The sequence below is a fragment of the Oppia nitens genome, unplaced genomic scaffold (genome assembly GCF_028296485.1).
Source record: "Oppia nitens isolate AA-2021 unplaced genomic scaffold, nextdenovo-longstitch-racon4-pilon3 scaffold15_pilon_pilon_pilon, whole genome shotgun sequence".
In the NCBI taxonomy this organism is placed as follows: domain Eukaryota; kingdom Metazoa; phylum Arthropoda; class Arachnida; order Sarcoptiformes; family Oppiidae; genus Oppia; species Oppia nitens.
The window spans coordinates 308,175-334,917 of NW_026533194.1; the positions used below are offsets into that span (position 1 = coordinate 308,175).

Consider the following 26,743-nt stretch of genomic DNA (forward strand, 5'->3'; position numbering starts at 1 on the left):
CTTGATAGCAATAGTTTTTTAGTACAAAATATATATTGTACCGGTTTATACTGAACTTTATTTATATACAATAGTTCATAATAAATATCAATATTACTTAATAAAACAAAAAAATAAAATATAAATCAAAATTTTCATGTATTATAATATATTTTATTTTTTTAATGCACAGTTAATTATTTAACTATTTATTAGTAAACAGTATTTTATTACAATAATATTAAAGCAAAAATGTTCAAAATTGATTAATCATCTTAATAAATGGCATATAAAATTAAATTATTTTTTTTAAAAAATAAGATAAAACACTTGTGTTTTTATTTTAAATATAATTGTAAAACATAGTATAAAAACCTAAATTCATATTAAATATCTTAACAGATAGTAGATTATAGTCATCAATTAAAAAATATTTATAATTAAAAAAAATTCAATAAAATTTAATAGATATCAAAATAATTATTATAATTTTTTTAAATAGATTTATGAATTATAAATTAAAACTGTGACACATTTTTGTAATAAAAATGATAATTCAAATAAACACATATTTTACTTAAAAAAAATGCTAATTCATAACACATTTTTAAGATAACTTAATTATATTATATTAAAGTATATAAGTTCTATATATTATCAAAAAAATTAATATTTATTTTTATGTTTATAAAACATCAATTTATATCATTTAACATTATTCTAGATTATTGTACTTAAAATATAAATATTTTTTCAACAAATATATATAAATATATATTTTGTGATTAACTAATTACAATAATGGCTTATAAATTGACAAATCAACTTGAAATGTTTTGCGGGTAAATATATATTTATATAATTAATCTTTATTATTAAACTAACTTGATATTATTGGTATTAATAAAGTATATATATTAATTATAAGTATATATATAGTATATTACAGTGTACTTAGCGTTTAATAACTACTTTATATAATATAAATATTCATAATTACTACTAATAATAATAATACTTAAAAATAAATAACAATAATTTTATTTAAAGAATAAAAAATTATAATTTAATTTTTTATACAGAGAAAAATTTACTATTGATTCCGACAAACTTAATAACTATTTGCTTAAGTTTAATAAAATGATGACTGAATTTATTGATCAGCAATTGATCGACAATAGCAACAACTCGCCTAATGATAGACAGCTGACTAACATATCTGAGCCACAGCTTAGGGATGTTGGCCAATGGTTTAAGAAACTAATCGATTATATTTATCGTACGGAACTAGATATTGGTGGCAATAATATCTATATGTATTACAATTGTATGCTATCCATTGATCAGTCAGCACCGGGTGATAATGATGATGATCGACGACCACTAATACAACTATCCGATGATCAACTAATAGCATTGGGTTGGATAGATCAGTTGGTTGTAATCTATTTTGTAATGATTGATGATATTGTCGATCAGTCAGATACTAGATTTGGCAAAACATGTTGGCATTTATTGGTATTATAAACATTTTTAGTATTTTTTTATATTATTTATAATAAATTATATTTAATTAGACATACAGTAATATCTATTAGTAATAATAATAATAATAAATGTTTATACATAAAAAAATAGCCTGATGTAGGAATGATAGCTTTAAACGATTGTACACTAATATTATCAGTTGTGTTTAAATTGGCTAAACATTACTTTAAGGGACATCCATGTTATATGGATATTGTTGAATGTATTCATGAGGTATAATATGATATGATATGACTTTGATATAAATATTTAATAATTTTTTTTTTAAAAATAATTGTTATTACATATGATATTTTATTTTAAAAAAGACGATCGAAAATGTATCAATTGGTCAGTCAATGGATTTAATGAATACAAAATCGACAAATAAGCATGCTCAATTTGAACAATACACTGATAATTGTTGGACAACTATTAGCAAGTATAAGGAAGCTTGTTTTGCAATTTTATATCCATTTAAACTAGGTGAAACATTTAGATAATAATATACCCGTATTTATTATATTAGTACAATACTGTATATAGTATAAAATTAAAATACAAATTTTAAATTTAATTATTATTATTATTATTAATTATTGACAGTAATGACAGCCACTGGCCAAACTAATCAAAAGGACAGACATATAATTGAGGAATGTCTAGTGAAATGTGGTCGACTTACTGGTGCATACAATGACTATTCGGATGTCTACGTCAAAAGTAACGGCACTGATATAGCTGAAGGTAAATGCAGTTGGCTTTATGTACGGGCATTGGAAATGGCCAGTCCTGAACAACGATCCGTACTATTGGATAATTATGGTTTGGGTGCCGACAATCATATAGCTGTCGATAAGATAAAACTGGTTTACAGTCAGCTAAATATGAAACAAGAGTTTTGTGAATATATCGGACAAATTATTGACAGCATTGAAAACAGTTGTCTAAAACAGTTATCTTCGTCTACTTCCAGACAATTAGTTTCTAAAATAGTTTTAGTTTACTATAATTGGTTACAAAAAGTCTATTCAGAGTCTAAATAGTTTTTTTATGTTTAAAACAAAATTAATTAAACATTTATTGATTTTACAATGTCTTGCAATTTATTCACTGTTAAAATTATAGTAATAAATATACCGGTAAATTGTTTATTTTAATCTCTTAATTGTTTAAATAATAAAATAAAAATAATTATTATTTTTAGTTAAATGACTTTTATCTGTTAATAAATGTGTGTGTTTTCTGGTAATACGGAAATATAATTGTATATTATTATTATTACAGTATTTACCTCTCATTAATTAGAGTCGCATAAATCAATTTACGATAAATGAACTTAATTTCAAAAAAAAAATATTATTATAATATTTTCTATCGATTACTTTTTATAATTATAAAATAATATGATTTTTTCAAACAACCTTGACATAATTGTTTAATTTAAATAAAAAACAAATACAAACTATTATATATATGACATCTTTATAGAGGATATCTTATATATTCTGTATCTGAAATGTTTGAAATTCACGGGAAGTATAACTTCCCAGAAGTTATAGTTTTTTAAAAAAAAAAACGATAACTTTTTGTTTGTTTATTATTTAGGAATACAATAGACATAGTCTAGACTCGGAAGCTGACAGAAGTCGGATTTTTTTAATGAAAATTAAATATTATTAGACTTATGTATGTATTTGTTAACAAAATTTTTATCATTTTTGTAACAAAGTATATAAAGTTTTGTAATATTTTTTTTTTGAGTTAACAAACTATAATTAATTCACTACTTTTATAAATTTAACTAATTACTAAAAATTATTTTTAAACAATTTTTTTTTTAAAAATAGTATCATATAAAATGGCACAAATATTATTAGTGTTTAAAATTATTTTTATAACACAATTATATATTTGTTTGGCTATTATACCAAATATATTAGACTTTAATTGTAAGTAAATAATACATAAACAACTAAATTTAAAAATTATGAGTAAATTATTGTAAAAAAAATATTAATAAAATTGTATTTTTTACTTTATTTTTTATATCATATATTTATTAATATATTTGAAGGCTTCAAAAAAGAGTGTTTCCCAGAGTTGGGATGTTTTCCGACACAAAGTTTTATGTCCGAAATCAAGTCGTTGTTGACAACGGGAAACGTTTTTCAATCGGCAAAAAATTTTCTAACATTAAAACAAATTTTATCGATTTGTCCGATGAATCCATTGACGGCAAACGTTTCGTTCAGTTTGTTTACAAACGAGTCGACCGATGGACAGGTGTTTTCATTTTATGGCGACACCTCTTTCTACAAGCAATTAGCGAAATCAAAAATATATTCATCAGAAAAACGGACAGTTATTATAGTACACGGATATACTGATTATTTTGATGATTGCAATCGTTATGATGATGACAATTCTACTACCTGTGCTTGGATGGCTGTATGGTTTAATCTATATATAAATTTATATATATATATATGATATTTTATTTTTTTATTTATATAATGATTATTTTTTTATCTAGAATATTAAAAATTATTTTTTAGATTATGATTACAATGTCATAGCCGTCGACTGGCGAGAACCGGCAAATTCGCTCAATTACTTTAACTCGGCCTTCAATACACAAATTGTTGGSGCAATGGTTGCCGAGTTTATCAAAAAATTGATCGACATTTTTGGTGCCAAACCGCAAGACTTTCATCTAATCGGTCATAGTTTAGGCGCACAGGTATGTGGTTTTGCTGGTAAACGTTTTAACGATACAAAAATCGGACAAATCACTGGCTTAGATCCGGCCGGTCCAGGATTTTCATCGTATAGACTGTCACCAGACGATGCAACACTAGTTAAAGTTTTACATACAAGTGCCGGACTAACGAAAAATGGTATTTCTAATTGTTTTATTATTTTTCTTTGAATATAAATTTATATTTAAAATTTAAATTAGTCGATGATTTTATCGGTGAAAATCCATTGGAAAGCATACAACTATTTGGTTGGTTAGGTTGTGACGATTCATTAGGACATTTCGATTTTTGGCCCAATGGAGGTTAGCCCAACTATTAAATAAGCTATAATTGTTTAATTTAATCAACAACAACAACAAATCATAATAAAAATAACTGTTATATCTCTTTATAATTATAGGTAATGGTCAACGAGGTTGTGAAAAAATTTTATCGTTAAATGAATTATTTGATTTGGGTTTAAGTGGTAAAATATTTTTTTAATTATTATTATTATAAATCAATTGCGGTATTAAATAATTAAATATATATCAATATATATATTTACTTTAATCATACCATTATTATTGATGTCTACAGGTCTTAAATATAAGGCTTCATGCGATCACTCGAGAGCTACAGAATTGCCATTAAATGGTTATCAACGACACAAACAATTGATGCCCAATGATTGTCAAATGATTGGCTACCAGTGCGACAATAATGGCGACTTTGCAGATGGCAAATGTGGCGATTGTGGTGATGACAATAGTCGGTGTATGCCATTGGAGTTTATGCCCGAGTTTTGGACCAAATCGGATAACTGGGTTAATGCTGTTGTAAGCTATCCACGAAATTTGTTTTTAAGGACTACCGATAAGATGCCGTTTTGTTTGTTTCACTACCAGATACTGGTATTTTAATTAATAGATTAATAGATTTAATAAATATTAATATTAAATTGTTTTTTAATAATAATTTTATAATAATTTTTATATTAGATATCAATAGGAAATAACTTTAATGCTGGTCTCATAACGATTAGACTAACTGGCTTAAAATCTATACAGATATCGTTGAATAGTTTTATCACTGGATTCACTAGTGGCAAAAACTATACCTACTTGTATACCGGTGCTGAATCGTTAGGTCAGATCAATGAGGCAACTGTTCAAATCCAACAACGACATGTCGTTGATTACTTACAACGGGCTAACCTGTTTAGGAGCAAAAAATATCGTAATCGTAATAATGGGGTACAAATAGATGCCATTTATGTTAATTACATGAGTAATAGTGATAAAAGGTTTAGACTTTAATTAAACTATATTTAAATATTTTTTATTACTGTATTTATAAAATATATAATGTTTTTTTTGTTGTTGTAATTAATAGAATTAGAGATCAATATTCATCACAATTGATGCCCGAATATGAATCGTCTACTAATAATAAATATCAACTATTATTTCGACTATAATTTTGTAATAATTTATATAAATAATCAAACATAAAATCATAAAGAGGTTTATATTTTAATTTTTTAGGTTTTTTTAAAAAAAATATAACATTAAAATAATAATAGAATGAATAAATTTTAATAATTTTTGATTAAAAATATTTAATTAAATATTGCAAATATGTTTTTAATATAAACAATTACACACTCAAAACTTCCTTAAACATACATTTTTATTAAATAAGATATTCTATATAAATTACTAATTGTGAAAAATAGTAACATAAAATAATTAATTTTATGGAAAATTATTTTTAATTAATAATTATTATTTATGTTATTGACTAAATTAAGATAGGATATTATTTATTTGATATTGTTTTTTATATGTATATACTATTTATTACTATGATATTTAGTATACTATTTATAATTATGTATTTATATAGTCATCTGAACTTAATATAACTTGTTTAATACTATTTAAATAATTTATATGGTATACTGGTATATATATATATTAAAATGTAATCAATACTTAATTTACTTAATTATTAAATAATTATGTCTAATTAATTTTTTTAGAAATATAATTTTTTTTAAACGTTATAATGGTACAAATAACATTGTGTTATATTTTAATTGTAATACAATTGTTTATTTGTTGGGCTAATACATCAATAGATTATAATTGTAAGTAAATAAATAAAAAGTTCACTATAAAATTAATAAATTTAATTCACAAAAAATTTAAATTAAATTAATATACAATTAATATTATAATTATATATATTTTTTAAAAAGGTTTTAAAAAAGATTGTTTTGAAACTATTGGATGTTTTGGTGATCAGGCAAACAATTTTTTAACTGAAATCAAGTCATTATTATATTTGAATAACATATTTATGATTAACAAACTATTATCTATTTGCCCAATGAATCCAATTGCGGCAAATGTTTCATTTATTTTATATACAAATGAGTCGACTGATGGACAGGTATTTTCGTGGAAAAACGATTCAATTTACAATGAGATATATGATGCAAAATTTTTTCCGGACAAAAAAATTGTTTTCATAATACATGGTTATACCGATTGTTTTAGAGATTGCTATATTGGTGACCATATTAGAAGTGATTGGATGGCTGTTAGTGAGTTTAGTTTAACATTTTTTAAAATTTTTTTTTAAGTAATAACAATAATATGCAATAATATTATTAATCAAAAAAATTTACCATGCTTATTTGTGACAATTTTTTTACTAGAATATGAAAGATTATTTTTTAAACTACAATTATAATGTAATAATTGTTGATTGGCGTGAAGCGGCAAAATCAAAACTCTACTTCAACTCTGCGTTTAATACGCAAATTGTTGGCGCACTGGTAGCCGAATTTATCAGGACATTGATCGGCTATTTTGATGTCTCGCCAGAAGATTTTCATCTGATTGGCCACAGTCTTGGTGCACATGTATGCGGTTTTGCCGGCAAACGTTTTAATGAGACAAAAATCGGACAAATCACTGCATTAGATCCGGCCGGTCCCGGATTTTATACTTATAGTCTCAATAAAAACGACGCAACACTTGTTAAAGTTATACATACGAGTGCCGGTGTATTAAAATCGGGTAAATACTGGATTACATTATATTATTTGAAATTTTAATTTATAACTACACTGTTTTATTATTATTATTATTATTAATTAGTTGACAATTATATCGGTGAAAACCTATTTGAAAGCATACAATTTTTTGGTTTTTTGGGTAACGGTAATTCATTGGGACATTTAGATTTTTGGCCCAATGCTGGTAAATTTTTTAGTTTTWAAAAAAATAATTCAACAAAAAAAATTGTGTGAATAATATTTTTTTTGTTTTAAATACTTTTATATTAAAAAATATGAATTATCTAAACTTTATATACTTTTATACTGTTATACTTATAGGCAATGGACAGCCTGGTTGTGGAAAATCATTTAGCAATTTATTTGTTTTTGAATTGAAAAGTATTATTCATTATTTTATTTTTTTTCATTTATACCAAAATATATTTATATATAAATATACAAAATCAACAAAAAATCGTGTTTTCTAATTAAAACAATATTTGTATGATAAGCTTAGGTATACGTAAAAAGGTGGTCTGCGATCACTCGAGAGCTACAATATTGCCATTATTTGGTCACTTGCACGACAATAAAGATACCAATGAATGCCAAATGATTGGCTACCTGTGCAACAGTAACAAAGACTTTATTGATGGCAATTGTGGCGATTGCGGTGATGATAATAGTTGGTGTATGCCTATGGAGTTTATGCCCGAGTTTTGGTCCAAATCGGATAATTGGATTAAAATTTCAAATAAAAAATCAAACGATTATTATATAAGGACTTCCGATAAACGGCCGTTTTGTTTATATCACTATCAGATTGTGGTATTATTTTACTAATAAATTAGATTAGAACCGAAAATCAAAACTAAATATCAATGACTTAACTAAAATAATAAGTTTTTTTGTTGCAATTTATTATTAGATATCAATATCACAACTATCAACTGTTGGTTTTCTTTTGACAAAAATTGAATTAACTGGCGATAAGTCTATAAAAATAGACTATAATAGAGCTCTAACCAGATATAGTAGAGGCAAAAATTTTACCTATTTATATACGGATACCGAACCGTTAGGTCAGATCAATGAAGTTACCGTTCATACAATCAAACAAAATATAGTGGGTTTTATACATCGGGTTAATCTATTTTCGAGAAAAAATCCTAATATTACTGATGTCGTCCTAATTGATGCCATTTATGTTAATTACATGAGTAATATCGATAAAAAGTATTGAATTTAATTAAATTGTATATATATTTTTTAATTTTAATTTATTATTAAATATTCAATTATTGATTTTGTTTTATTTGTTTTTTAATAATTTATAGAATTAGAGACCAATATTCATCACGATTTAAACCTGTCAATCAAACGACTATTAATAATAATAATGATTTCTTGTTATTTCGAATAGATGATGAAACCATTTATCAAAACCAAACCATAAGCCTTAATCAAACCGAAACCGTAAGCCTAAATCAAACCCAAATCGTAAGCCTTAATCAAACACAAACTGTAGGCCCTAATCAAACCCAAACCATAGGTTTTAATAAAACCCAAACCGTAAGCCTTAATCAAACCCAAACTGTAGGCCCTAATCAAACCCAAACCATAGGTCTTAATAAAACCCAAACCAGTAATATAACTCAAACCAAACACTTAATACAAACTAAAACAAATCAAACCCGAAATCTGATACTAAACTGGTTTTATTAATGAAGTTAAGTAGTAGTTATGGATTGAGTTTTCTAATACATTTTTAGTTTTATAATTTATAAATATATATGTATATATTAATTAATTAAATAAATAATTATTGTTATTAAAAAATAAATAAATAAATAGAAAATTATAATAAATTGCATTTTATTATTAAATAATTAAATTAATTTATTGTTCAAGAAATCAATTTATTTTTATATATATACAAAATTCTTTAATTATCAATTTATTATTTTCTAATATATCTTTTAAAATTAAATATTTGAATTTTCTATTAATAATATACTTACCGTAATATATTTTAATATTCAATTTTTATCTAATTATAGTTTTAGTAATATATAATTTATTAGCAATAAAAAATTAACAATAAGTTTAATGTTTAAAATACATTTTGAGCATTTCAATCAATCATTCAAACAAACAAAAAATGTTTTCATTATTTATTTGTTATTATTGCAAATATATTTTGTATATCAATCACAAAATTATAACAAACAATAAACACACAATAAATTTGATGGCAATTTTTAGCACAAATTCAAAAAACTTGTATTTAACATAACAATAATTTAATGTATTGTAATTTTTTAAAAAATAAAACAATGAAATCTATTTAATTTATTTTTAAAATCAATATTCTTTATAAACAATATTAATGCTTAATTATTTAGACATTCAAAATTAAATATAAAATGCAATTATTTAATTTGAAATAAGAAAAACACAATTTTACATAAATTTAATGACTATCTTTCAAAATATATTCTCTTATTAATGTATATACTGTTTATCATATGAACGGTATGTATAGTATGTATAAACAAATTGTTAATTTTTTTTAAGTCATAACAAAACAATATTTTTATATTATAATAAATTGTATTAATAAACAAAATTTAATTATTTAATAATAATAGATATTAATAATATAATCTAAACGGAACTTGTTATTATACAATAACAAACTTACGGTAATAATACAATTTAATAATAATAATAATAAACAAATTTGTAGTCAATTTTCGCGTAACTTATAGAAAAGCATATAAGCATTTCGGGTAACTAATGAATTTTCATCGATGGCTTCGACGTGGGAGTCATTAAAAGAGCGCCAACCTATCAGTCAAATAATAATAATTATATTGTAATTAAAAAAAATAAATTTCTATAAAATAACCTAAATTCATGTGTCCATTGCTGGTTCGTGAGTCAGCCGTGTAATGACCGCCAAATAGGCCGCCATAATGATTGATCACAGCATACAAATCGTAAATCGGATTACAATCGGCAACGTTACCGGTGCGGACATAGTATTTACTCATATCTAGTCCACGAATCGGATAACTGACCATTGAGTCAAGCTTTTCGCGCCACATTATGTTACGAAAACTGAATCTCTTTAGTTGGATGATAAGTATTTGAGGCAAACGCCACAGTGTTATCTGTTTGATGGCCTGTTTGTCTTCTTTACATTTCGGACAATACCTGTCAATACAAAAAATACAATTGAAGTAAACTTTTTGTTTAAAGAGTGGTAATCTAACAAACCATGGATTATCTGATGTAAGAACTTCTGGTTTCGTATGCAACTCAAGACAGTCTTCGAGTTTAATGTCTTCGTTATTATGCAGTATCCGGTGCGACATATCTACTATACAGTTGATTCCGGCTAATGGATTCACTTGAAGCCAATTGTCACCAAAATTGGGCGAATTTTTCCAATCCATTGCTATCCAGTAGTAGTTTTCAATGTTCAACACATTGTCAAAGGCATTGTCGTTATCGGTATGAGAAGCGGGTACTATCAGCTCCTCTTTATCACCTTTAGCTAAGTCGCGATAGACCCTGAGCTCGAACGGCGATGGTATCGGAAATTCGTTTAAATTTAACGGTTCATTTAATTCGACAGAATGGCGGGCGTATGAATATATAATGGACACCAAATTACGGTAAGTTAACTGTGATTTCGGTACCGTTATCACAAATGGCTGGGCAATGGTTAGAGGCTTCGGCACACAGAATACACTATGTTTTGCCCAATGACTGGTCTGACAGTCTCTGTATAGAAAAAAATAATTWAAAAAAATTTAATTAAATATAATAATAATAATAGTTAATAAAATAATTATTTGCACAAATAGACAATTACTTTGAACAGTAGACAACTCGGTAGCACTTTTCGCACCATTGAAGATCCAGGTCTTCATTGTCTCCCCAACTGTCTGTCTTATCACAGTAGCTACAAGTGTCGGGTTTAGACAATGGCATTTGAATGCGCTAATTATAGTAAAAACAATAATTAGACAATTGGTTACAAATAAATAATAATAATAAAATGTATTAAAAAAAACTAAACTACCTGTACAACAAAAAATTCGCAAACACTCTCATTGGGTTCGGTAGCCGCCATCAACTCAAACACTAACAAAGTGCGACCGGTTTCCGGTTTCTTAAGCGGCCACATTGGCTGCAAGAATCTCTCTAGTGATCCGTCGGGATGTGATTGTAGACAACGTAACTGATGTTTAAAAATAAAATATACATTACATTGTATTAACACAATTAAAAATAATATACATGTATATGCATATGTCTGCATAACAGCTTACCGATGATGGCTTAACTCCTGTAAATTGGGAGATCTCGTCCAACAGGGTCTGGACGAGCGAGTCTTTGGCTAATAATATAGTATATTTGACGGGTTTCGAAGTGGCCATTCCATTGGAATCCCGACGATAGAAGTATACCTCATACTCGACCTTCGGTTTCGGCAACGGTAACGACAGATAGACAAACGGATCAAAGGTTACAGAAATCTGTTTTTTTGTTGTTRRAAAAAATACAACAAACGGTTTATTAAGTTTTATATTATTTGGATCTGTTTATGTGGATCTATGTTTATCTGAAAAAGTGTAACAAACCTTTGAACAGGTAGGACAGACTAGCTTTGACTTATATTGACCATAGAATAGTTGCGTAACTATAGAGTCATTTCTTAGGCCAAACCTGTGCCACGACTCGTCGGCCAGAATTTGATCGTCGACTTCATCCTCTTCGTTGGCATTGTTGTCGTCATCTTTAGGAACTTTAGGCCTTTCGCGTCGCTTATTAAGATCTTCGTGCAGAACATCCAATAAATAGGCGCAAAATTCTTGGGCGTCCTGTTGCATATAAGTCGAAAAAGTGGCGCACTTTTCGCCCATACGATCCTTGAGTCGATACGGCGCTATCGACATCTCAGTGCCGGTCCATAGTTGTCGCATAACTTCGGCAAACGTCTTGCATAGAACACCGCCAGAGCCCAACGGGTTTGTTGTATTAATATCATCGATGTAAACGCCAGCTGATTATAGTATCGGTAATTATTATTAAATAAATAAAATAAAAAATATGACATTAGTTTTAACATTAGTTATTAATAATCTCTGTCTATAACAGAGTACTACTAACAGGTAAAATAATCCCTAAATGGATCGGTATTTGAAAGGCACTGAACAACTGAGTTCATGAAACACGTATTTCCAAAATTCTTGAGTCCGGTAAAACCAAACAGTTTCGGGCGCATCACTGGTGATGACAATGAGGAGGTGACTGATTCATTGAAATTGGGCGCTAATACCAGTTCCATACCTGTTGATGAAGTATTGTCGTCCACTTTGTTAATCGTATAGTTCTTGTTTGACGACGAGGACGACGATGACGACGACACCGGTCGGTATTGATTAACGTTTGACTGACCGAACGGCAAACTAACCGTACGCTCCAATGCATTCCATTTGAATTTCTTGTCCTTTTTGATTACCGTTATCTCAATTGTAGCCTTTGTCTCCTTATGATGACACAATTCGGGCTCTATTTGGCCACTAATATAATATTTTTTWAAAATCAATTAAATTACATAATCATTACTAAATTAKAAGAATATATTTTTTTTTTAAAATCAACAAATAATTTACTGCAATGTTTTGCGCCATTTGTAAACAACATTGTCATCGGTGTCGTTAGTAATGTCCATCGGATCAAATTCTTGGCCCTTATAGCGGACTTGGAGGACATCTTTGAAGTATTTAATGTCAATAATTCTACGCTTATGTACTTTAGTGTAAAGATAGACAACTATTTTATCCTCAACCTGTGTTATCAATCAATATCACAAACAAACAAACAAACAAAATAATAATAATATTAAATAAATAACATGTATTAATATATCTTATATAATAATAAAAACAAACTAACCTCGGTAAAGTCGGTACGTATTTTGGTGGACACATCAACAATATTCTTATTGTTGTTGTCCTCTTGTTCTTCAACTTCTTCGTCCATAACTTTATCTTCATTTTCTTTGCCTTCATTTTCGTAATTGTTGTCATCGATTGGTGTCAATTGATCTCCGGTACTACCGTTCAGTATTAGATTAGTGTTCGGGTCATTATCGGTCATATTGTCCTCCGATGGCCATCCGTTCGTATCCATTGACATCGAATTGGTATCATTATTGTCGTTGATGTCGGCGACCTTCGTAATGGTTGGCAACAAATGAGTACCGTTTCCATTGGCAAAGGCTTCGTCAATAGTGTCGTCGTCGGTGTTCATCGGATCGTCCACTTGTTGGTCATTTACAATACCGTTATTATCAACATTATTATCGGCAAACTTGTGTCCGCCGTTAGTGATAATCGTCTGAGCAGTTGTCGTCGAGCAGACATTGTTTGCAATAGTTTTCACGCAATTGTTGCCACTATTGGTCACATTCTTGCGTTGGACGCGCGTCTCATACGACTCTTCTTCATCATCATCGCTGACCATCGATATTGTTGTCGTCTTTATTGTCGTCGATGACATCGTTGCATACTTTTCTCCGCCACTCTTTGTCTTTTGCTTGAGTTTAGTCATCGGACCGCTGGTACGCGATTTGCGGTCATTGTTGGCTGCGGTCAATGATGTTATTTTTGCGGTCTTTTTATCGTCACTGTTGTTCATCTCACAACTGTTGCGCCGATTATATGGCAATCTTTGGCCACTCAAACAACACACAAACACTTACGATATGGACAGTCAGTCAGTCAGTTAGTCAGTCAGTCGACTGACCGATCGGTACTCACACGAGAAAAAAGAGGTCAACGATATATCGCGGACTTAACGGATGCTATGAAACTGAATGACTGTTAATATTATTATTGATTTTTGAAAATTGATTTTTTAATCGTTAATTATTAATCCCTATTATTGTATGTATTGTTTATAATTGTTGAGTCATTTAATATATTATTAATACTAAATGTATGTAAAATATAAACAGCAATACAATACACAACACATTGGCTTTAATGTTGTGTTTATTGTTATTAATAGTGTTTTCTCTCTCTCTCTCTCAATGTGTATATATGTTATACAGTTTACTGTATGTGCACTCAAATACAGTGTATTATTCAGTGCATTGCATTATACTGTACTGTAAATGTATTAATTTAATATTGTACTGTAAATTCATAGACCAATGAGAGTTGCACAAATGTTAAACTGCTTATATTAATACAATAATTACAATCAAAATGTATTTAGAAACGTCCAGTTGCTATTAGGGTATGATTTTTTTTTGTAAAAAGAAAATTTATATTGATAATTTTTCTCTCTAATATTAAATTATTATATATAAAAGTTATTATATATATATATATATATATATATATTTAACTATATTAATAAATAACGTTTATTAATGTTTTTAAATTAAATTATTAATATTAATTTACTATAATTATTAACGTAAAAATTTATATTACTAATAATATTGTTTTATCATTATCATTCAAATATTTCATTTTAAAATAAATAAAATTAATATTTTTTTTGTTACTAGGGCAATGTTATCTATAAATAAATTAATATTTATTTATTTTTTGATGATAATAAAATTTAAACTACTTTAGAAATATTAGTTGTGTAACAAATATGTATATAATTTTAGAAAGTTATTTGACAATTAAAAACTAAAGTAATTTTTTTTTGTAAAGGTTGCTAAAAAAAGTATTTATTTATCAACAAAACAAAATTCAATAGAAAAACAGTGATTTGTGTTTATGTTATTTCTTTTGCATAAAAAAAAATAAATAAAATAAAACTGATTTGTTTGACAGTACTGTTATTTGATATTATTTATACTGTATTTATAAATTCAATGATATCTTGTAACACGAAATCTGTAAATATATATTAAAAGTTACTTAACTTTAGAAAAAAACTATTTAATTAATTTTTAATAATATAAACTGTTTATAACTATTTTTAAATATATATAGTTAATTTAACTTGTACAATTTGTAGTCACATTTTTATATATGTGAAAAAAAGTTGTTAACTTTTTTTWAAAAAAATACATATTTTAATATTATGGTAATTTAGTAACTATTTTTTTAAATTAAGTAACTTTTAATCTATACTCTAGTAATTAGTTCAATGATATTTGTTTGTTTACTAATTATTTTTTTTGATAACAAAAAATAAATATAAATAAATAACTATTTTTAAACTTATAAAAAATTACTTATTTTATATGATAATGAATAGTAGAAAAAAATAATTGATTTCTTTAAAAAAAAAATATTTAATTTAATGAATTAAACTACTGTACATAGTATTGATAGTAATAAAATTAATTTCTAATTTGACCATGAATATTTTAATGGTCATCAATAGTATGCAGTTATTAATATATATATATATATATTAATAAATTTAATGTTACCAACCATTGTACTGTATATATCGATATTAATTTATACGCTTATGTACCGGTATTATATATATTATAGAGACACAGTTATATACAATGCCTGGATGTTTGTCCTTCAATTATTATATGTATTACTGTATATTATTGTTTAGGGATCGATCAAATTTCCTTCCCTCGTTTTATTCTCCAAACGTTATATTATATTCTCTGGAAATTCATAGGGAATTAATTTCCTTGTGTTATAAGTTATAACCTACTGAAACAACCTAAACAACACATTCTATTATGATATTTGAAAAAACAAATATTATATTAAACTGTATTTTGAGTATTATTGATAAATAGTATAATTAAGTTTAATTTAATTTTTAGTATTAATTTTTAAAATGTTAATAATTAAATGTTTTTTTTTGTTAAATTTATAAAAATTATGTAACATCACATGACAAATTAATTGACACAAAAATTAGTTTACAATATGTGACTTAACTGTACTCTATCGATAATAACTATAAAAATATTAATTATTGTTTTAATAAAAATGATTTTTAATAATTTAATGTTATAATTATTTTTAAATTAGTTTTCAATTGCAGCAATTCAAGTTGAGCCATATTAAATTATTAAAAATCATTTTTATTAAAACAATAATTAATAAAAGCAATATTTAATATTTTTTATAGTTATTATCGATAGAGTACAGTTAAGTCACATATTGTAAAGTAATTTTTGTGTCAATTAATTTGTCATGTGTCGTTACATAATTTTTATAGATTTTAACCTTCCCGACCGCCTCAATATATATAATTTAATTATTGATAATTTTAAGATTATGTTTGAGGAGCAGATCCTTAAGAACATCTTTTGATAATTATAATGTCACGAAAAAAATTTGATAACAATTGATCCCAGGGACGGGTGTTTTKTGGGGGCAAAGTTTGATTTTTCTTGTATACCTCCCATTATAATCAAAATTTAKTTTATTTAATAACTATAAAATTATTGATCCGATTGATCTAAAATTTAATATATATTAAATTATATTATATATTAAATTATATCAATTAAAATATTAATTTCCAAAATTTGCTTAACCTGCTACTTTACTATAATAATAAAAAAATATATCTCATATTTCTAACGATCAAGGGAAGGAAAATTAAATATTTTTCGAAAAAAAATTGAAGGGATTATATTGAGGAACTTTCCTCACACATAAAAATTTGATCTCATATTTAATTTCGTGCTGTATATATATATAATTTTTTTTATACTGTATCATATATAATATATTATATATACTGTACATTACTAACAATTTTTTTTATTGAATTATTTATGCAAAAATAAATATTACGTTTATATAAATTTTTTCTGTAATGGTTTACTAAATGTTTACAAAATAATAAAATAAAACTTAAAATTTATTTTTATATTTACATAATATGTAAATTCAAAAGTCATTTCAACAATATAGTCATTTTTTGTGATCAAACATATAATGTTATTAATCTATTATAAAAATATATTTTAATTATAATTATATTGCAAGTATTATTACTATTATTATTATTAATGATAATTAATTGTGTTTTTTAATAAAATAATTGTTTTCACATTTTTTTACAAATAATAAATTGTCTTTTTTTYAAAAAAAACAAAATTAACAAAATGAGTAAATATACGAAATTAAGTAATAGTTATTTAAATTCATCGTCGCATCCATTGATGACTATATTTTTAATAACTGTGATATTGATGTTAACAATAATGATAACAATTATTTATTATTTAAATAATTCCGTTTGTATGAATCAAATTGTTGTAACCACTGATGATAATAGTGATAGTAATAGTGATAATAAATTATCAAAAACAACTTATCCAAAGGTACCAGTCCTACAAACGCCTAATGATAATAGTGATAAAACTTTGGACCCGACAACGACTACAAGTGCCACTATTACAAACTCTACCTACTATTACACTACTTATGATAAGTTAAGTACATATTATGATATTTCCTACATAAGTATTACCTGAATTTTATTTATAATTGTTTTGTTTTTTAAAAAAACTGATTATAATGAAAAATAGTTGGATTATTAATCTATATTAGTTAATCATGCATTTATTTATCTTTAAAAAAATGGAAAATTTAATAACAAGTTTTTAGAATTAATTAATATTTACTAATTAAACTAAAATATTACTTAAAATATAATTTCTAATTAATTGTAGCACTTTTTTTTACAAATTTTTACAACAAAAAAATAACTATTAAGCAAGTGGTATAAAAAATTGATAGTTATAAAAATATTTGCATAAATTTAAAATAAAAATAAATAACTAACTAAAACAAAATTCAGTAACCAAACTTGTGACTTTAAAATATACAACATTTAAACGAAAGTAAAATTAAGATAAATAAAATACTAATTAGACACTGGACATTTTATTTTTGAAAAAAATAACATTTAAGTAAATAAAATTTTTATTTGTGGGAACCGAAACCTGTTTTACCTGGTTTATCATAGAAAAAATTTAAATCCATGTTAATTATTTAATACTATTACTATAACATTATTTTTTAAGACATTAGATAATATCACTAAAGGTATTGAACTAATAATATCTTGAGTGAGTGTGTATRTATATATATATATATATATATATATATATATATATATGTATGTGTGTGTGTGTGTGTGTGTGTGTTTTTTKTTGAGAGATTTGGACTTTCGCTTGAAAAATAAATTGTAGACAACTTGTTATTTGTTAAATCACATAACTTATATCATTTTAGCTATAGTTATATCATATACTGTATTTTGTTCAAAATAATAGTCTCATTTGTGATTTTATAATAAAAACAAATAGTTTTGTTGATTACCTGTTGCTAATTGTCTAGTTTATCGCAGTTCTAACCCTGTATTTCCAATAATATATAATAACATCAATAATAACGCGATATATATATGAATAATAGTAGTTAACTATTATGTTATTTTCCTTTTATTTATCTTTAATTTAGTTCAAACTTTTCAGATAATATTCAGATACGTTTTGAAAGCTGTGTAATTAACTGATACTAATATATAGTAAAAGTTAAACAATTACACATATAGACTATTATATAAAATAATTTATATATCATTTATATATAAGTTATAATTAAAAAAAACTGCTATATAATATACATATATGGTTTGTCATATCAACAACAAAAATAAAATCTATTTAAAATGATATTTAAATTTGTATATTTATTATTTTGTGTAATATTTGTCCAGGTAAAATTATTTTTGCAAATATATTTTTGCTRATTTATCTATAAAATATAATTTAACAAATCAATCACTATAAATAAAAAATAATTGTTAATAATTTTTTTTTAAATATAAAAATTGATATTAAAATATTAGTTGTTATATAAAATTTCAATTATAAATATATTTTTTCATTTTCGTTACACATACAGGAGTCGACAGCACAGGTATGGCCACATCCACAATCAGTTAAGGCAACAAAAAACTATCTGCAAATAGACTCCAAACAGTTTACATTTACCGAAAAGTCGCCGGAAAAATGTGTCCTCTTGTCGGCGGCCATAACTCGGACCAAAAATGTAACATTTATACAGAACTGCGGTAATACTCGTAGAGGCGGACAACAAAACTTTTACAACACATTGCGATCGCTGGACAATGAGGTCAATTATAATGGCGGTCTGTCTGGCATTACGGTAGAAATCGGTTCCTGTGAACAGTTACCGCATTTGGGAATGAATGAAAACTATACGCTAGTCATCAATGCCACGACCGGTGAGGCCTACATTAAGGCACCGGTTATTTGGGGTGCCATACGAGGGTTGGAAACTTTCTCACAGTTGATCGCCAATGTCGGTCCGAATCAGTTTGTCATAAATGAAACACAAATTGTTGATTTCCCTCGTTTTGCCTATCGTGGTCTTATGGTAGATACGGCCAGACATTACCTACCGCTAGATCTACTGTACTCTAATCTGGACGCCATGGCCTACAATAAACTAAATGTGTTTCACTGGCATATCGTCGACGACCAATCCTTTCCGTATGTCAGCGATGTYTTCCCCGATTTGCACCGTAAAGGAGCCTATAATCCAGTTACTCATATCTATAGTCAACAAGACATCCACAATATTATCGAATACGCCCGACAGCGAGGCATACGAGTAGTTGTCGAGTTTGACACACCCGGACACACACAGTCTTGGGGTAAAAGTCAAAAAGATTTGCTCACCGAATGCTATACAAATGGTACGAAAAACGGCAAATACGGACCAATAGATCCATCCAATGAAAAGGTATACGAGTTTATTGAGAAACTGTTTGCTGAAGTGACCCATACATTCCCCGACCAATACTTTCATTTGGGCGGCGATGAAGTGGACTTTACGTGTTGGGAGTCTAACCCAAACATCAAACGATTTATGGCCGATAAGAAAATCAAATCCTATTCGAAACTCGAAGATTATTATATGCAACGAGTGGTTGATATTATGAAAAAACTGAAAAAAAGTTATATCGTTTGGGAGGAAGTGTTCAACAATGGTGTCGACCTAAAAGAGGATACTGTTGTTCACGTATGGATCGGCTCGTGGGGTACGGAAAAAGAAAAGTATTGGCGCCCAGAGCTCCAAAATGTCACCTCAAAGGGCTATCGAGCTATACTATCTTCGTGTTGGTATTTGGATCTTATCAGTTACGGTCCCGATTGGCAAAAGTATTACCAGTGCGAACCGCACAGCTTTAACGGAACGGACAAACAAAAATCGTTGGTTATCGGCGGCGAACCGGCAGTTTGGGCAGAGTATATAAACGCCGGCAATTTTATTAGCAGAACCTGGTAACTATAGATTTAATTATTATTACGACTAACTTTCCTATTTGATTGTTACCATAATATGTTATACTAATTTATTTTTGTTATTTAATAACCTCTATTTCCAGGCCTCGGGCATCGGCCGCAGCCGAGCGTCTATGGAGTCCAAAGAGTTTTATTATGCCATCAGAAGCTGCCGAACGTTTTCATCAGCAAAACTGCCGAATGATGGAGAGAGGACTGTCCGTCGAGCCTAATGAGGGACCCGGTTATTGTCGATGCGATTATGCACTTTGAAATATTTCTCAAAATAAACATTAATCAAATAAAATTTTTAAAAATATATATATAATTTATTTCTATAAGATTTTTAATTTCTAATTACAGTTATATTGTAATTACTTTAATCACAATCACTAAATATGTTACTATATTGTGTGTATTGATTCACACTCTGAATTGCAGTACAAAATAATTTTAAAAGTTGTTTTGTCAATAATTTATGATAATATTATATAAAATCATAGATTAAATTATTTTTTATCCTATAACAACTATTTTTTTTAAATTAATTATTTATGTAACCTTAAAATAAATTTTGTTGGATGATATTTTTGATTGACATTTTTTTGCTTACTAATTATTAAATATTATATTTATAAGATATATTTTATACAGTATTATAAATACCATTTAATCTTTTAATTACGGTTGATATCAGTTGTTATTAACTTTTATTATCGATTTTATTTATTATAATAATTAAATCAAATACACTTATTATTAGTGATATTAGTTAATTATCTGCGGAAAAAAATTTGATTTATATAATCTTCTTTTTTTGATAATCTAAAAAAACCAATAATCCATTGATTAGACATATTTCTATCGTAATTGTCTAGTTTATCATTTCTAAACTATTGTGACCAAATTATCCAGATTATCCCAATTATATTCAAAAATTGAATTAACAGTCCAATTAACAAATAAATCTTGAAAAAAGTTAAATAAAAAAATAATTAAATAATAAAATTTTTTGAAATAATTATTAATATTAATATTTACTAAATAATTAATATTATAATATATAAAAGTTTAAGAATTTTTGTTATGGACTTCTAAACTATAATTTTTAAAATGAATATTGTCAAGGATTAATAAATAAAAATTATGTATATTATAATAAAAAAACAATTTAAGYAATATAAGTAAAAAACAATTTACTTATAAGTGTTAAATAAATAAATTAAATTAACTTATTATTAATATTTTGTAAAATCTTTTTATTTACATATATAACATTATAAGAGTTAAAAAATTTTATGATGATAATCAAAATTTTATATTTAACATATTATTTGACACTTATTCAGGTATAATTATTTTTGTAAATATTTAATTCTAAGTTTATTTAATTTTAATATTCATAATAAGAAATATGTAATAAATTTATATCTTAAATATAAATATATTTAATTAAAAATGCACTTTTTATTTAAAAAAACACAGGTGACTATAGCACAGGTATGGCCACATCCACAATCAGTTAAGGCAACAAAAAACTATCTGCAAATAGACTCCAAAAAGTTTACATTTACCGAAAAGTCGCCGAAAAAATGTGACCTCTTGTCGGCGGCCATCGATCGCACCAAAAATGTCACATTTATACAGAACTGTGACAAAATTGACAGAAATGGTGAACAAAACTTTTACGACACACTGTTTTCAGTGGACAATGATGTCAACTATAGTGGCGATCTGACAGGCGTTACGGTAGAAATCGGTTCCTGTGAACAGTGGCCGCACTTGGATATGAACGAAAACTATACGTTGGTCATCAATGCCACGACCCGTGAGGCCTACATCAAGGCATCGGTCATTTGGGGTGCTATACGAGGGTTGGAAACTTTCTCGCAATTGGTCGCCAATATCGGTCCAAATCAGTTTGTGGTCAACGAGACACAAATCAGTGATTTTCCGCGTTTTGCATATCGAGGCATTTTACTTGACACGGCCAGACATTACATTTCGGTAGACAAGTTGTACGCTAATCTGGACGCCATGGCCTACAATAAGCTCAATGTGTTTCACTGGCATATGATCGATGACGAGTCGTTTCCCTATGTGAGCAAAGTTTTCCCGGATCTCTATCTTAAGGGAGCTTTTAATCCAAAAACTCATGTCTACACTCAACAAGACATCCACAATGTYAATGAATACGCCCGACAGCGAGGCATACGTGTGGTCGTTGAGTTTGACACACCCGGACATACATTGTCATGGGCTATGAGCCATAAAGAGTTACTCACCGAATGCTATACAAATGGCACGAAAAATGGTAATTACGGACCAATAGATCCATCCAATGAAAAGGTATACGAATTTATTGAGAAACTGTTCGCTGAAGTGACCCAAACCTTTCCCGACCAATACTTTCATTTGGGCGGCGATGAAGTGGACTTTACGTGTTGGGAGTCAACCCAAACATTCAACAATTTATGGAGAAAACAAAAATCAAGTCTTATGCCAAACTTGAAGATTATTATATATTACGAGTGTTGGATATCATGAAAAAGTTAAACAAAAGTTACACCGTTTGGGAGGAAGTGTTCAACAATGGTGTTGAACTGAAGTCTGATACTGTTGTTCACGTATGGATCGGCTCGTGGGGTGACGAACACGAAAAGTATTGGCGTCCAGAGCTCTTCAATGTCACCTCTAAAGGCTATCGAGCTATACTATCGTCGTGTTGGTACCTGAGTCTCATATCGTTTGGTTCCGATTGGCAAAAGTACTACGAGTGCGAACCGCACAGCTTTAACGGTACGGATAAACAAAAAGCGCTGGTTATCGGCGGCGAAGCAGCCGTTTGGGGCCAATATGTTAACGGAGCAAATATTATCAGCAGATCCTGGTATCAGTAGATATCTTTATGTTAACCCTATTATAAATTTTATTATTAATATTATTTTTTTTCTCCAATCGGTTAACCGTTTGACAGGCCACGAGCATCGGCCGTAGCCGAGCGCTTATGGAGTCCAATAAGTCTGAAGTATTCATCGGCAGCTGCCGATCGTTTTCATCAACAAAACTGTCGTATGATTGAGAGAGGACTTAGAGTACATCCTAATGAAGGAGCCGGTTATTGTCGATGCGATTATTTACTATAAAATTAATATCAAAATTAATAATGAAATTATTTTTTTTGTCCACAATCACAATTTGTATTAAAGTTTTATTGATTTCTAATTTAATTGTTTTAAATTAAATCATTACCATATACAACTATGATAATGTAAATTTGGTAAAATAAAATAAAGTATATATACTAATACCGTATATACATTTTACATTTACTTTAATAAACATGAAATGAGTCACAGAAAAATGAAAAATATTAAAATTTTTATAATACATAATATTAAAATTTGGTGAACTTTTTGTGAAGTCATTAATAACCAAACTTATCGTTAAGCGATGTCTTTCCGTCACCCGATTGACCCATAGGTGGCATCCAATCAACAAAATCTTCATCAAAACCAGTCTTCGCCGTCGGTTTAGTCTTCTCTAATCGTTTCTCTTTTTCAATTGCTTCGACAATACTCTGGGCTTTTAATCGCTGTTTATCTTTAGACATAGATTTAGGTTTTGCTATACTTTTCATTTCACTAATAATTTTGTCGGCTTTTCGTTTAATTTCTTCCTCTTTTGTTTCCTGTGTTGTCATTGGTTTTGTTTCATTATTTACCTCTACTTTATGACTATTTGGTTYACTTGAATTCTTAGCTTTCTCATCAATAGTTATAATATCTCCAGTGTTGTCATCACTGGTAACCATTGTCATCGGTTTCGTCAATGATGTTGCAGTACTACTGGAAACCGGCTGCAACTCTACTAACAAAGGTTTGGCTAATTTAATCAATTTTTCTAATTTTTGCTGTTCTTTCTCCAAGACATTGATCTTCATTCGGATCTTTGACTTTTCAATTTTATCACTCATTGTTAGTCCGTATCTTTGGCGACCAATAATCGCCATATAGTTGTCAAGTGAATCGTCCGACTCTTTTTTCAATTCCTGAATATCACTGGCTTTGGCCCCAATGGTAGCCATTTTGACTCTCAATTGTCGCAACTCTTCATTAATATCGGACCACTTTTTGTTAAGCGTTTCATAATTATCGACATTATTATTATCGCAATCACTGCTGTAGTGTTGCTTCTTGAGCTTCTTGTGAGATATCTTTATGGTTTCGTCAATCATATCACAATCATCGTCTTTATCTTCTTCGAGCTGTTTGCGTCTCTGTTGGTGAGCCTCCTGTTGCTGCCACGGGAACAGTAGCTCTGCTTTGTCCAGTAGTTGACACGCTTTCAGACATACATCGCTCATTGATTCCTTTTTCTGGTACATTAAATATAAAATTTAAAATACGGTATATATATATATACAGTTAATCTGTAAATAATAAAAAAATAATTAAAATATAGATATAATTACTTTAGTCATTAGCTGTCCCTCAACGGGAATCCATTGGCCATCGATAGGCAATTCAATAGTACAGCGAAATTTATTGTGAATTTGGTCACATTTGTACTCTACATCATAGCCTTCCCTCTCAAACCATTGTTGTATACATTTGTAAGGGTTTGCAATATAAGCGTTAGAGTTAGTAGTTTGTTGTCCATCTTTATCGCCGGTCGTTGACTTCATGGCAGCGATAACTGACTGCAATGCCTTACTATCAGCCGTAACGTCGCCTTTAGTTTCTGCGTCGTCGCTCATACCCCACATACATCCCGTGTCTTTAGATTCCTCTTTTTTGACAACATTTTTGCCATCGTTGCTGTCATCATCAATATCTGCTTCAATGAGATCACTGTCGTCATTGTCGTCATCGTCATTGCAATCGCGAGTTGATCCCAATGTAAACAGTCGTGTGGAAGCACCCAATTTGAAGACATTATTATTGGGCACCAGTTTAATCAGTTTGCCGGTCAGTACCGGTGCCTTATTATTGGTTGTGCCGTGTGTTGACCCGCAGTCCACTAAATACCAAAATGATTCACAGTTTTTGCCTAAAAAAATTAAATTGTGAATCAATTGATTAATTGATTGATTTAACAAATTATTTGTCACTTGAATATCCAAATAAATACCCGATTCGTAGTCATCATCGCTGATCGGTGACCACAACAGTACGGCATGATATCTGGAGACCGACGGATGGGCTAAAACAATGTCACAGTCGACGGCTCGGCCAAACACAAGCCGCGACTTTGCGACCGCTTTGTGCTCAACAATAACACCGTTTTTCATTTGATCCAAAAAATAGTGGCCATCGGCTGGCGTCAAACGGGTCATCGGTTCGGGCAATACTGTCTTAGGTGTGGACGAACCGACRGTATTCGTGTCTTGCAAACTGTTGTCGTCGTTAACCGCCGACTTCACATTTGCCGACGATTGGCCAGCATTTTGATCAGCATTTATGTGTTTATTGTTATTATCGGTGGCCGCGATAATTGTGGGAACTTTAAAAACACCGATACTGTCGTCGTTGGCCATCGGATTGTCGGACATTTCGGTCAAAATTAATAAAATACTCAATCAATTCAAACAAACAAAACAAAAAACTATTGAATCAAAAAAAAATTGTTTTGAAATAAAATTTCATTAAATAATCGTAAATAATATTTTGCTGTAAATATTATCAAACATTTAAACTTTATATATAATGTACTGTTTTTGTTGACTTTTGTTGACTGTTTTTCTATAGAAAAATCATTGAATACTATTCAACAATAAACAGTTAAATACTGTACTCTATATCTGATACATGACATCTGTTAGGATAAAAATACATTTTATTAGTGATATGAAAATTTTCACTTAAAATATTGAATAAAAAAACGATTGAAATTTTCTACTAATTTATTAATTTTTTTAAAAATTTTAATAAATTGTAAGTAAATTGTTTTTTTTTTCTATATAAAAAAAATTATTAATAAACTATATTAAATCCATGAAATTATTGGTTTTTATTGTTTTAATAATATTTTATTTTTTTTAATATATAAAAAATAATTTTTAACAAC

The 26,743-nt window shown here is 27.8% G+C and overlaps 6 protein-coding genes and 1 pseudogene across 7 annotated transcripts; 5 read left to right on the top strand and 2 right to left on the bottom strand.

The window, feature by feature from the left end:
- The first annotated feature begins 780 nt into the window (after positions 1-780).
- On the top strand, positions 781-2,552 carry LOC128964501 (uncharacterized). The gene is made up of 5 exons (XM_054311117.1): positions 781-821; positions 1,062-1,497; positions 1,618-1,740; positions 1,836-1,992; positions 2,113-2,552. The coding sequence occupies exons 1-5, from the start codon at positions 781-783 to the stop codon at positions 2,550-2,552; spliced, it is 1,197 nt and encodes a 398-aa protein (XP_054167092.1).
- Positions 2,553-3,729: 1,177 nt separating this feature from the next.
- LOC128964512 (lipase member H-A-like) lies at positions 3,730-5,727 on the top strand. Its single transcript, XM_054311128.1, has 7 exons — positions 3,730-3,957; positions 4,043-4,406; positions 4,469-4,570; positions 4,669-4,734; positions 4,848-5,161; positions 5,249-5,553; positions 5,643-5,727. The coding sequence occupies exons 1-7, from the start codon at positions 3,730-3,732 to the stop codon at positions 5,725-5,727; spliced, it is 1,464 nt and encodes a 487-aa protein (XP_054167103.1).
- Positions 5,728-6,637: 910 nt separating this feature from the next.
- On the top strand, positions 6,638-9,042 carry LOC128964521 (pancreatic triacylglycerol lipase-like). The gene is made up of 7 exons (XM_054311141.1): positions 6,638-6,854; positions 6,973-7,336; positions 7,418-7,519; positions 7,657-7,716; positions 7,835-8,145; positions 8,246-8,553; positions 8,655-9,042. Exons 1-7 carry the CDS (start codon positions 6,642-6,644, stop codon positions 9,040-9,042), a joined length of 1,746 nt encoding a protein of 581 aa, XP_054167116.1. The 5' UTR covers positions 6,638-6,641.
- Positions 9,043-9,996: 954 nt separating this feature from the next.
- LOC128964982 (ubiquitin carboxyl-terminal hydrolase 19-like) lies at positions 9,997-14,386 on the bottom strand. Of its 2 annotated transcripts, XM_054311637.1 has the most exons (11): positions 13,291-14,386; positions 13,008-13,183; positions 12,682-12,914; positions 12,502-12,618; positions 11,973-12,394; positions 11,661-11,867; positions 11,411-11,569; positions 11,201-11,328; positions 10,600-11,109; positions 10,229-10,536; positions 9,997-10,167 (listed from the first exon to the last, which is right to left on the bottom strand). In XM_054311637.1, the coding sequence occupies exons 1-11, from the start codon at positions 14,032-14,034 to the stop codon at positions 10,067-10,069; spliced, it is 3,105 nt and encodes a 1,034-aa protein (XP_054167612.1). In that variant the 5' UTR covers positions 14,035-14,386; the 3' UTR covers positions 9,997-10,066. The 2 variants fall into 2 exon arrangements, with proteins under 2 accessions (XP_054167612.1, XP_054167611.1); XM_054311636.1 differs by having other exon boundaries at positions 12,502-12,914.
- Positions 14,387-18,982: 4,596 nt separating this feature from the next.
- Positions 18,983-21,010, top strand: LOC128964364 (beta-hexosaminidase subunit alpha-like). The gene is made up of 3 exons (XM_054310957.1): positions 18,983-19,080; positions 19,269-20,674; positions 20,779-21,010. Exons 1-3 carry the CDS (start codon positions 19,033-19,035, stop codon positions 20,945-20,947), a joined length of 1,623 nt encoding a protein of 540 aa, XP_054166932.1. The 5' UTR covers positions 18,983-19,032; the 3' UTR covers positions 20,948-21,010.
- A 958-nt stretch (positions 21,011-21,968) lies between these two features.
- On the top strand, positions 21,969-23,820 carry LOC128964354 (beta-hexosaminidase subunit alpha-like; annotated as a pseudogene).
- Positions 23,821-24,031: 211 nt separating this feature from the next.
- LOC128964254 (kanadaptin-like) lies at positions 24,032-26,348 on the bottom strand. The gene is made up of 3 exons (XM_054310835.1): positions 25,808-26,348; positions 25,149-25,726; positions 24,032-25,052 (listed from the first exon to the last, which is right to left on the bottom strand). Exons 1-3 carry the CDS (start codon positions 26,226-26,228, stop codon positions 24,102-24,104), a joined length of 1,950 nt encoding a protein of 649 aa, XP_054166810.1. The 5' UTR covers positions 26,229-26,348; the 3' UTR covers positions 24,032-24,101.
- Positions 26,349-26,743: the final 395 nt, after the last annotated feature.

What these genes read in the sequence shown, in the direction of transcription:
- LOC128964501 (XM_054311117.1), top strand. Translation starts at nt 781, where the DNA reads ATGGCTTATAAATTGACAAATCAACTTGAAATGTTTTGCGG. An exon ending in TTGTTGAATGTATTCATGAG is followed by an intron (nt 1,741 to 1,835) that starts GTATAATATGAT and finishes ATTTTAAAAAAG; the next exon opens with ACGATCGAAAATGTATCAAT. An exon ending in TTTATATCCATTTAAACTAG is followed by an intron (nt 1,993 to 2,112) that starts GTGAAACATTTA and finishes AATTATTGACAG; the next exon opens with TAATGACAGCCACTGGCCAA.
- LOC128964521 (XM_054311141.1), top strand. Translation starts at nt 6,642, where the DNA reads ATGAATCCAATTGCGGCAAATGTTTCATTTATTTTATATACAAATGAG. An exon ending in ATTTGTTTTTGAATTGAAAA is followed by an intron (nt 7,717 to 7,834) that starts GTATTATTCATT and finishes TGATAAGCTTAG; the next exon opens with GTATACGTAAAAAGGTGGTC. An exon ending in ATGAGTAATATCGATAAAAA is followed by an intron (nt 8,554 to 8,654) that starts GTATTGAATTTA and finishes AATAATTTATAG; the next exon opens with AATTAGAGACCAATATTCAT.
- LOC128964982 (XM_054311636.1), bottom strand. Translation starts at nt 14,034, where the DNA reads ATGAACAACAGTGACGATAAAAAGACCGCAAAAATAACATCATTGACC. An exon ending in TCTGTCCTACCTGTTCAAAG is followed by an intron (nt 11,868 to 11,972) that starts GTTTGTTACACT and finishes ACAAAAAAACAG; the next exon opens with ATTTCTGTAACCTTTGATCC. An exon ending in CAGGAGTTAAGCCATCATCG is followed by an intron (nt 11,570 to 11,660) that starts GTAAGCTGTTAT and finishes TTTAAACATCAG; the next exon opens with TTACGTTGTCTACAATCACA.